An 11,010-nucleotide genomic window follows, 5' to 3' on the forward strand; every position below is an offset into this window, starting at 1 on the left:
TTTCAAGTTATAGCAGCTACCTTTTACCTTTAGTTCAGTAGAGATTGGCTATTCCAGGTCTGAAATTATCCCAGTGATTCTAGTGATGGTCTATGGAGTCTAAAAACACAATAGAGCACTTCTTGTATTACCACATGACATCACAAGGTGGAACAGAGTGTTTTCTATATGAGAGAAGAACTCAGCTTGCAGGGTTTGCGTGTTAAACATGAGTGAAACTAAACACAACTCCAGGTATGTTTTTGATGAAGAAACAGCATTATATCAAAGATCAGAACACTGAATTATATAGGCCCTTTAAACACAAATGTATGACGTTAGAGAAAGAACAGTGAAGTGAGAGGCCTTACATTTGAGGCAAAGCAGGAAGTGTGTAGCTGTCATTGCGGCGCTGATTTTGCACAGTGGAAGTGTCTGTGCCCTGCTACAATCTAGTCATGAGATTTGTGTAAAACACGAGCACTTCCCCGTACTTCTCCTCCTCTGGTCCTATGGAGGCAGGCTGTGCGAGCCGGCAGCATGGGCTCAAGACTCAAGTAAGTGCTTCAACACATATCCATCATATTACTTAGAGCTTAAGTCTGTTCTTGTGGTTTTTATTACTTCCTCTTAGCTGCACAGGAAGCTCCTTTAAAATGCTTTCCGATTAATATGTCTGTCTCTGTTTAATTTGTGTTTCTAATTTATTTCATAAGCCACATATTATTACTTGTAAGCTTGAATATTGTGTTACTGAAGCTTTCAGTCCAGGAAGTGGCATAATCAAAGCACAATAATGTTTCAGTCTTTTACATTAGACAACACTTTGCTTATAACATATGCCACCGCCTGTACAAACACATTCTAACAGCTGATACTTTTTAACCATTATCTGTGAAACTGAATGATTTAGTGAATCAGTGGTTACTCTTGATTTAGAATATTTGACTTGAAATGTTGTACTTTGTAAGAAGCACTTAACATTTCAGTGCAGACCAGTTTGACACAACTTGTTCTAAATTGGCAGCTAATATTGCATATTGTTTCATGATTGTTTTTGTTGTTTTAAGACTAAATCCTGAGCGGACCTTTTACTGGTTCTTTGAAGCTATGTGCCCAGTAGCCAGAGACAAAGGTGAGTGCAGTCACAAAGTAGAGATACTCCTACCACTTTTCCACTGACCACAGTTATGTATTTGGTTTATTTTCCTTTTTGAATAAGCCTATACAAGCTATCATGGTCTCAATTGTTTGAAAATATGACTTTATTTTAACATAAGAAAGAAAGCAAATCACTATGTGCTCAAATGTTTTTCAATTTCTAGAAAACCAATTTTTGGTAGGCTACAGTTTTTGAGAACATAAATCCAACAAACTCTATTTAGCTCTGTTCATCATACGATAGAGAGAAGTTGAAGTTCCTTGAATTATATATCTGCATGTTTGGTGAATGTAGCTTCCTGTGACATGATGTAGAAACCCACATAAGGTGGTATGAAGATGACCTTCTTTTCCTGTCTTTTTGATAATACTACTTCCTCTTTCTTTCTTTCAAAACAGATCCCAGTGTGCAGTTTATGTTCCCAGAGGACTTCGCAGATGAGGTAGCCTACAGAATACTACTCTAACCTACTAGCTTTAGTTTGAATTGACAAGTGAGCTTCAGTAAGAGAAATAGGTGGCTAACGGAAGAGCTTTTTATAGACATTAATGTAAGATATTACCTCATTTAGTTTCATTTCAAAACGGTGTTTACTCCTTGTTTGCAAACTATCAACATTTGACTGCTATAGAGTGACTCAGATATAGGGCATTCTGTTCATTTTTTTTTCTCAGCTTAGCCTATTATGCTTCGTGGTCTGCTCTAATTCCATGAATATTTTCTGAAATTTGTAGGAGTCGTGCCAAACGTTACCACGGTTTTGTTTCCCATATGACATACAAAGGTGAGTTCAGATAGCCTACCTCAGTTTTGTCATTGCTGGCCTGACCCCACTGACCCTTCCTCAATGGTGCAAATGCCTTCCCCGCACAGAGCCCGGGATGGTGTGGCGGTCCAGCACTTCACCTTCGCTCTCACAGACCTCGAGGGATGCCAGCGATTTGGATTTTGTCGGCTTGCAAACACTTCACAGACCTGCCTCTGCATACTCAGGTACAGGTCTATACACACAGTCAACAAATACGTGAAAATTATTCAGAATAACTGATCTGACTTGGACCATACCGGTTTCAGTTTAAAAATGTTTGTATGTGTGTTTTAGTTATCTTCCCTGGTTTGAAGTGTTTTACAAGCTCCTTAATAACCTGGCGGATTACCTCGCAAAAGGACAAGTGAGGAATCATTCATACATTATTAGTCATTAATACAACACACAATACAACACAGGATCATTTTATGTACCAAACCACTGAGTCTTCTTGTTTTGTGCACAGACCAACGAGGCGAGGACACTGCTGAGTGAGCTCTACAAGCAGCCTGTCCCACTGGTGTCTGGATCAGTTACTCTCAGCATGGTAAGTCTTGAGTTAGAATTTATTCATCTATCAATTTTGTCCTGTTATTTCAGCCAGCTGGAATGGTAAAGAAGAGAAAAGTATTTGAGAAAACTAAAAATCTAAATGTTATTGCGTATTTATAACAGCTGGTTACTGCCTACTGCAGGTTAAGTCTTGTGTTTTTCCCTGAGGGAGAACAGGTGTTGGTCAATGAGGTGTCCCTCAGTGTGGGGCACCCAGAGGCTCCCGAGGGGGTGAGTCCAACTCGGGATGTACAAATTCAGACAAATCCTAAGAAACTAACCCAACGCAGCTGACACTTACCCACTTACTCCTCTAACCACTCTTCTCAACATCATATGATCATTATGTGTCTATGAATCAAGACAAGTTTCTTTCTTTTCTCTTTGGTGGAGTTTGTCACTTCTAATTATTTACCATCTATTTCTAAACTGCACAATTTGTATCATGACCAGCAGTTGATAAATCCAGGCTCATATCTCTCTGTATTTTTTATACAGACTGATATCAGTTTGGTTCCCACGCCCTCCGTCACATCTCAATCTTGGCCAAATGTGTAATCAGATTTATTTTTTTCAGTGGTGCGTGGAAGGAAGCTCATTTGTTATGTATCATTTATAAACAAAATGACATCCCTGACCTGAGATTACCTCAGATTAGTTTAGTCCTTCACTCATTATTATGCAGAAAAAAGATTTTTCAGTAACTTTTGTTTTTTGTCTGTATAAGCAGCCATGTTTGTTTTGATACAGACACATCATGTGTGTCCTTGATTGGCTAATCCCCCTGTCAATCACACCTATTTGAATTTGGGGAGGCTCACCACTGACCAGCCTCAAATCTTAGTAATGTATTAAAGAATTGTGTATTCTGGATCCCAGTCAATTTGTGTAACGAGTTAACTGAATCTGTGTAAAGAACAAACCTGTTGAGCTCTTTAATGGTCACAGTCACAAAAATATTGGAGAATGTTAAGATGTACAAATGTATTTCTATTATTAACCTCCACAATATATAAAAGAAAAGTGATCAAAAGATAAAAGAAAGCTGCGCTAGAAAAAGTCAATGACCTATTTGGTCAGATCCGATTAAGAGAAATGCCTCTACAGCTCAAATAGCTGAAGGGTTTATGAATGCTGGTCATGTAGTCTGCACTTTTGTCTGTGCGCTGATGAAACATAAAAGGGACTTGTTTGAGCTGTGAATGATCTGATGTTTTATCTTTATGTAGGTACCTTACTTCATTGCTCCTGACCCCAGAAGTCTTCCCTCTATCCCTGAGAGCGTGAGTTTATGATTTTGTTTTGTAGCTCTGTCATAATGAGGTTCAAACCCGGTGTGTCTCTTTTCATATTTTCACCAGAGGAACTTGACTGAGCTCATTGTAGCTGTTGATGTTGGGAATCTTCTCCAGCTCTACGCCAGCATGCTATTTGAGAGACGCATCCTTATATTTGCCAGCAAACTCAGCACCGTAAAGTCACAAATTTACCTTTATCTGTTATCAAAAGTTTTGTCTTGAGTACACTAAGATGACTTCGACACTAGCAGCTTTTGTTTTACATTTAAGCTATCCTCAGGGCAGCAGGACTATGAACTCTTTGGGCATTCTAGTATATGCTTATAAGTCAGAGCTGACTTACTTTTACTGCTTTAAGCTTTTAAACCTAAAATACCGATGCCAAGCCGCACAATAATACAAACCTACCTTTCTTTCATTGTTTAGCTCACATCTTGTGTACATGCATTGACTGCTGTGCTGTATCCTATGCACTGGCAACATATCTTCATCCCTGTTCTACCCCCAAACCTGCTGGATTACTGCTGGTAAGACATTTTACTTTACATGTGTGTGGTTTTCCGTTTTTCTAAGTGACCTTTTGATTGCAGTGCTCCCATGCCGTACCTCATAGGAGTCCACACCAGTCTGTCAGAGGTAAGATACACAAAAACACGGTACCACCAGAGGGCGCTGTGGTACAGTGAGGGGCAATCACATATTTTACAGATAGCGCTTTTGACAGTGTTTTTAATGACAGAAAGTGAAGAGTCGAGGTTTAGAAGAAGTCGTTATTCTGAATGTGGATACCAACACAGTGGAAACTCCCTTCGACGACTTGAAGAGGATCCCCCCTGATGTGGTAATAATCAGAAAATGTAATGTGTTAAAGTCCTAAAGCCAATAGACTGTATTCATGTGGTGTCCTAATATAATTGCCCTCAGTTTAAAAGTGAGGAGAACAGCAAAGAATGGTGCTTTTATTTATTTTTTATTTATTTATTTGTATTCATTAATTTATTCATTCAATCAAGGGGAAGTAAAGTGTCATTATTAAATTACAATGGGTGGACATCTGAAAGAACGCCATATGGATTGGAGCCAAGATACAGTAACCTGATGCAACGTTTGTGGATTTTCTATTTGGATGTTTCTATCAAATGTCAAGAGTTATATAGGCCCCTGTCTGTTCTCCATCTGAGATTAGGACATCATCAAATTTTAGAATGAATTTTAGAATGAATGTAGCCTATTCATACGCAATGACAGAGATATTTGTTGAATGAACTCCCCCTGACCCTGAGTGTGTGTATGCAGATGTCCCAGCTGAAGATGACTCTGAAGAGGCAGGCTGTGTCTCCAGGCTGTGGGGTCTCCAGGGCCTTTTTAAGGGCTCAGGCGCTACTTTTTGGAGGATACAGAGAAGCTCTGTGCACACAGGTTAGACACAAAATCATTTTAAACATGAACATACTGTGTTTGAAAATATATTTTGTTATTTGTCACTATAATGTATAATATAGGGGACAATTTATATGTTTTTTAATTTGTGATAAGTCTTAAAATTTAGACACTGGGTCAAACATGTGGTATTTAAAATTGTCACGTATCCAGCAGTAAAAACTTGAAAGTCTGCTGCCTGCTACAGTGAGATGACACTGTGAAGAGGCAGGGCCAATCAGTTCTGCAGTTTTCAACAGGAAGTTAATAGAGTTATTTCTGTTACTAAGCCATATTAGGTAGTATTGAGATTTACAATCAATGAAATGTAAAATCATGATCTACATAGGCTATTGTTTATACTAAATACCACAAAAAAGGATCATATGTCTTCTCTAATTGATGGGTTTCAACTTCCTTTTTATAGACATTTTGAGGATGTTTAGTTTGATCATAATAATTTTGTAACTTGTTATGGCAACAGTGCAACAGTGTTTAGCCTATGGACTTTATTTTTCAATATTAAAGCTCTGTAGCTTAACATATTTTTGGTCATTGTTATTAAAGAATGGTGAAATTAGTTTTAACGAAGACCTTTTTCTGGATCACAAATCCAACAACATGAGGCAGTTCCTTCAAAGTGCAGTACATTTGCAGTTCTTCAAACAGGTAAGCACTGTTTATAAGTTTATGTCTACTGCCCTCTGCTGGTAAAAGATCACATACCAATGCTATTTGTTATATGTCATAATTTCATGGGCTACTGTCACATTTCGGTTTTAGTTCATTGACAGCCGTTTGGAAATTCTAAACAAAGGGCAGGAACCTGATGACCTTTTTGAGGAAGAGATTGAAAACTGTGAAGCATCTCCAGGTTTGTTTTTTTCATATGTTTTCTGTAGGATTATTATACTATATTTTGTAGTAATTTAACCGTTTGTGCCTTGCTACAGGGAAATCCAGGTCTTATCAACAATTTGTTGGCAATATAAGAGTGAGTCACTGAAAATTTAATCAAACACAATTTTGTTTATTTTAAAATGGAGATAAAATTGTTGTTTTTGTGTGCTCTACAGAAGGGAGGGGGAGCACTTATTCTAAATGTGAAGTCAAACATGAAGGTGCCTAAGTAAAAAAAAAACTAAAAAAACTGAAGACATCACTGTGCTTCTGCACATCACTTAACAATATTTGAATTTTTTACAGGCCAAAGGTCTCACAAAGTCTGGACTGAAAAATTTGTTGAATCATAAGGTAAAAATATTCCATGTAGTTCAGGCATCAGGCATAACATTTTGACCACTGATCACCACAGTTTCATTGGATTTACAGAAGGAGACTCTTAGCAGAATGTGCATTACAGGTAGTTTGTTTATATAAATTGTCCACATAAAATTGCGCTGCAAAAGTTTTAATAAAAACATTGGTGACACACGGGATGAGAAGTGGCTACGCAGAGACAAGTCAAGATGTCAGAATGCACACATAAATGTATTAGTGGTGGTCTTAATGTTTGCCTGATTGTTTTTCAAAAGTACAATTATATTCTAGAGTCTAAATGTGCTGTTACAGCAGAGCCACAATGAAGAGGCCAGTCTGCAGAGGGGAGGCTCTATGTCCCACCGGCACACTGGCGGCCTGCAGGCCCGGCTAGCAACCACACGACACTTTGGAAAAGTATGTTTATATTAAATGTCCTCATTCATGTTTATCATTAATACAAGCTAATCTGTTGTGTCCATTGACTTTTTGCTGCATGCTTTGCTGCTCTATAATGTTTTGTGTGGCCCTGTTACATTGTTTGGCTTTACATTATCACTGTCGCCTCATGTCAGTCACGTCCAGTTCGACCCATGCACAAGTATAGGGTTCTCAGAGATGAAGAAAGCATAGAAGATACTCATGAAACTTGGGACAGGTGAACACAAATGACTGGGTGTTATGTTACTTTAGTTAAACATTTTTTTCTCAACAGTAAACCTGTTTTTGTACCTGCTTTTAGTTTCCATAATAACATCAGATGCCCTTCCAATTATATATTTTTTAAAGGCTTGTGCACCCAGGCCTTATATTTTTTTTTTTTAGAAACATGCCATCTAATTCTGTAAAATAGTTATTTTCTTTACACCTGTTCACATAGAGGCGACATTGTCCAAAGCGTTCCTGTTTGTGCCTTTGTGTATGTGGTTTTTGCTTGTGTCAGGGTTGAGTTAAAACATGACGATCATGAAGAAGAAGAGGAGGTGGAGGACCCCCTGCTGTGCGACCCAGAGGAGATGGACCTTCTCGGGGAGATCTTCGACACCCTCAGTTCCCGGAGCTCCCACGAGCGCGGGCTCCTCTATGGCACCCGCAGCCTCGACCTGTTTGGGCCTGACAGCCATGACTTCATCACTAAGGTACAGCCCCAAAAAATAATGATTTATGTGTGCTAACTTGGCAAAAATTAAGCAATTTGACAGATTAATCTATAGTTCTGTAAGAGGAATAGGCCAAACGATATAACAGGTGGTGAAAAGGGTGTAGGATTTTTTTACTTAGAGCAAGAGAGAGGTCAATTAATGTTTTTTTTGTTTATTTTTTCATGGCTGATGCGCATACAGATTGTTTAGAATACAAAGCAAGTGATGATGTTAAAGTATGCTGATATTTTTTGTGCTGATATTTTGTGCCAATTTTGATTTTATTAAAATAGAATACAAACTCCCAAAGTTTTTTTTTTTTTTTACACACAAACCCATAAGAGAGCTTTTAAGTGATGTTTTGTGCAGTTATCTCTTTGTATTAACATGTTAATATAAAGCTTTGTATATATTTATTAGGCAGTGGATTGACCAAAACAAAATATCTGCCTATGCTGGAGATAGTAGTGAGAGTAGTAGAGTAGTAGGCGATGCACCAAATATTAGCCCATTATATGGGTCTGTCTCTAATATTTTTGTATTATTTTTATTTTCTAAGACTTCAGTTTATCAACCACCAGAGGAATCTCAAGACCAGTTGTGAATTGTGTGGCCTATTTCAGATCAACTTGACTAAATACACAAGAAAATTTATTTTATAGTGTTTTTCTGTCCATTTCTAATTTTTCATTTATGAAGAACTAAAACAAAGATTACACCAAGCAGGAACATCATCAACATATTTACTGTATTTTGTGCATGTTATTCATTGCTTCCATCTTCGTATTTCAGTGCAGTCTTATCAACCCAAGCCAAGAGAGCCTTTGTGCTAGTGGCACTGGCAGTCTGCAGAGCTGGAACCTGGAGACCGCAGAGGAGCTGTCGGACTTTGCTCAGGAAAGTGATGAATTCAGTCTGGAAAAATGTAAAACGGAGGAGGAGGAAGAGACACCAATAATGAGTGCACATGAAGACCTTCACAGCAGTCCACAAGATGAGGCAAAACAAATGGATAACAACGAAGACAATTTAGCTCCAAAAATTGTGGTAAATGGAGCAGATCTTGAAAGGGATTGTGACATAAAAAAGGATGAAAATATACATGTGGCAGAAAAGGACTTGAGTGAGTGTAAGGAACAACTTCAAAAATCAAATGAAAATCAAACTATAGAAAATGATCCAGAGTTGGAACAAAACAAGAAAACTGACACATGTGTGGACCACCATGAGGCCAGCCTGTCCCATGTGGATGTCGTAGAGGCTCCAAAGCAAGTCCAACCAAAAACCCTCCCAATCCAGACCACCCCCCCTCCACCCAAAGTGCACTCTGCAACGGCCAGGTTCCAGTGTCACCCCCGTATCCAAGGACCAGATTTAAAGTCTAGGATGAAAACTTTAGCAGAAGCTGGTGGACATTTACATAGGAAGGAAAATCAGTCAGACACAGAGGAGGAAAAGGATCTGCCTCCTGTTAAAGTGTCTGAACTTAAGAAAAGGTTTGAAATTTAATGACATTTAGTTTTGTTTTTGAAGATTTTATTTTATTTTTTTCAGCCCAAAAGCTTTATCAGACTGGACAGATTTTAAGTGTGACATGGGCGTGAACAGTTAAAATACATTCAGCTAATTGATGGAGTTGCAGCACTATCTCATTGTTTTCCAAAATAAAGAAAGCCTGCTAAATTGGCCTGTTTTTGGCATCTTCATGGTTTTTAGTTCCACTTTTGTCAAAGTATAAATATGATCACAAGATAAAGCCAATGCCTTATCAGAGGTATAATAAAACATTTACATAATACACGCACACGGTTACAAACAGATTCATTTATTACTTAGACCAAAACCATTATGGTCAACTTGATTTCTCCTTAGACTTACAGATCTATTTTTTGTGTAACATGAAGTATTTTTTTCACAATCTAATCTATATATAAAAAAGGTGCTTCACAGTCTTAATCTTTCATATTGGCACACAGTGAAATACTCTAAACAATTTAAAAACACTATTGTGAACAAACTTATGTACAATGCAAAAAATTAAATAGGGTGCAGTGGAAGAAGGGCAATCCATCATGGGGGATTGAGTACCCATAAATATACTTAATAAGTTTGAAGAGGCAAAGTAGGAGAGTAGAGATTAAATTAGTCTTTCCTCTTTGGGCAGTGGTAGAGGGAGTCCAGGTTTTTCAGGACAGTTTGCTCCAGTCTGTTTCCGCTCCTCTGCGCTAGGCCTATATGTTCCCTCCATCCTCCTCTTCTTCCTGATCAGACACATGAGCAGCAGTAACCCCAGCGATAGTAAAGACAGGACAGTGGACAGCAGAGCGGACACAGATGCTGGGGTCAACTCCTGCACCACCATGCTGAAAAATATATGATTAAATATATTATAAAAGGAGCACTGTGTAATTTTTCTGCCGGAGGGTCCGCCAAATGCTTTTCTCCATGGAGATATTAGTGCTTTGTCTGGAATGTTTCGAAGTATGCTATTAAAACTTTTAATCTTCATAGAGATCAAACCAGACCAAGTTACAGGTCAAATCTGTGGAGAGGTGACCCTGCTCACTGTCAGAATGCCTTTTTTCTACATATTTTTGAGCTATTAAACCTATAATTTAATGAATGTAAGGTAGAGCTGTTTAATGTCATACTGTGGAATATTTCAGGCAGATCAATGACCTCTCCACAGAGAAAAGCATTTGATGGACCATGTGTCAGAAAAATTACATAGTGCAGCTTTAAAGAGATGGTAATGATGATCTTTAAATTAAGTACTGACAACAGAGGGCAAAATTTTGCTACCCACACCGCTCCTGACAGGTTGCCCCAGCTGTACTGAAAAATGGGTCAAATGCAGAGGACAAATTTCCATACAGGCACAATAAAAGTGTTCCATAAACAAAATCAGTGACACCACCAAAACCAAGCTAAGTTTTGCCAATAAAATGCACACAGTTGAGTAGATGCAAGATTGGAATGTTTATGTACTGTGAAACAGTCCAGGCAAAGCAATATCCATGAGATAAGTAGGGAGCGTACCCTTCACCAGAAAAAAAAAAAAAAAAAGTTTATCTTTAAATTACAGTGATGATAAAAGAAACTATCTTATTAATAATAACTTACTTTCCAGACAAATGAATGGATCAGCTCCCTGTCTCACATAAAGACCCCAGCTTCCACACAAAGGGACAGCTATTTCTGTTATCAGTGTTGTAGGGTTAATGAATGGGTCTAATGCATACAAAGAAGTCAGGCATCTGCAGAACAGAAGAACATTCAGACTGAAGAAGCATTATTTGAGACAATTTGAAAAAAAAAAAAAAATCGCTCTTTTTTTTTTTAAACAACACAGTCTATGTTTGATATAGGCCTGTTTCTCCTTTTCTGAAC

The 11,010-nt window shown here is 38.1% G+C and overlaps 1 protein-coding gene across 6 annotated transcripts; it reads left to right on the plus strand.

Moving 5' to 3' along the window:
- Positions 1–366: 366 nt before the first annotated feature.
- Positions 367–9,306, plus strand: dennd1c (DENN domain containing 1C). 6 transcript variants are annotated; one of them, XM_020931360.2, is made up of 23 exons: positions 368–536; positions 1,050–1,114; positions 1,540–1,583; positions 1,876–1,925; positions 2,015–2,134; positions 2,244–2,313; positions 2,416–2,496; positions 2,670–2,732; positions 3,731–3,784; positions 3,863–3,973; positions 4,226–4,326; positions 4,390–4,435; positions 4,539–4,640; positions 5,096–5,218; positions 5,786–5,887; positions 6,002–6,092; positions 6,172–6,212; positions 6,295–6,339; positions 6,425–6,472; positions 6,791–6,895; positions 7,054–7,136; positions 7,422–7,617; positions 8,413–9,306. In XM_020931360.2, the coding sequence occupies exons 1-23, from the start codon at positions 520–522 to the stop codon at positions 9,127–9,129; spliced, it is 2,475 nt and encodes an 824-aa protein (XP_020787019.1). In that variant the 5' UTR covers positions 368–519; the 3' UTR covers positions 9,130–9,306. The 6 variants fall into 6 exon arrangements, with proteins under 6 accessions (XP_020787022.1, XP_055014092.1, XP_020787019.1 ...); XM_020931361.2 differs by having other exon boundaries at positions 6,794–6,895; XM_055158116.1 differs by having other exon boundaries at positions 2,679–2,732.
- Positions 9,307–11,010: the final 1,704 nt, after the last annotated feature.

The sequence above is a fragment of the Boleophthalmus pectinirostris genome, unplaced genomic scaffold, assembly GCF_026225935.1.
Source record: "Boleophthalmus pectinirostris isolate CB_2022bp ecotype Guang Dong unplaced genomic scaffold, ASM2622593v1 HiC_scaffold_22, whole genome shotgun sequence".
In the NCBI taxonomy this organism is placed as follows: domain Eukaryota; kingdom Metazoa; phylum Chordata; class Actinopteri; order Gobiiformes; family Gobiidae; genus Boleophthalmus; species Boleophthalmus pectinirostris.

What these genes read in the sequence shown, in the direction of transcription:
- dennd1c (XM_020931360.2), top strand. An exon ending in TCCACACCAGTCTGTCAGAG is followed by an intron (nt 4,436 to 4,538) that starts GTAAGATACACA and finishes TTTTAATGACAG; the next exon opens with AAAGTGAAGAGTCGAGGTTT. An exon ending in AGAGGATCCCCCCTGATGTG is followed by an intron (nt 4,641 to 5,095) that starts GTAATAATCAGA and finishes GTGTGTATGCAG; the next exon opens with ATGTCCCAGCTGAAGATGAC.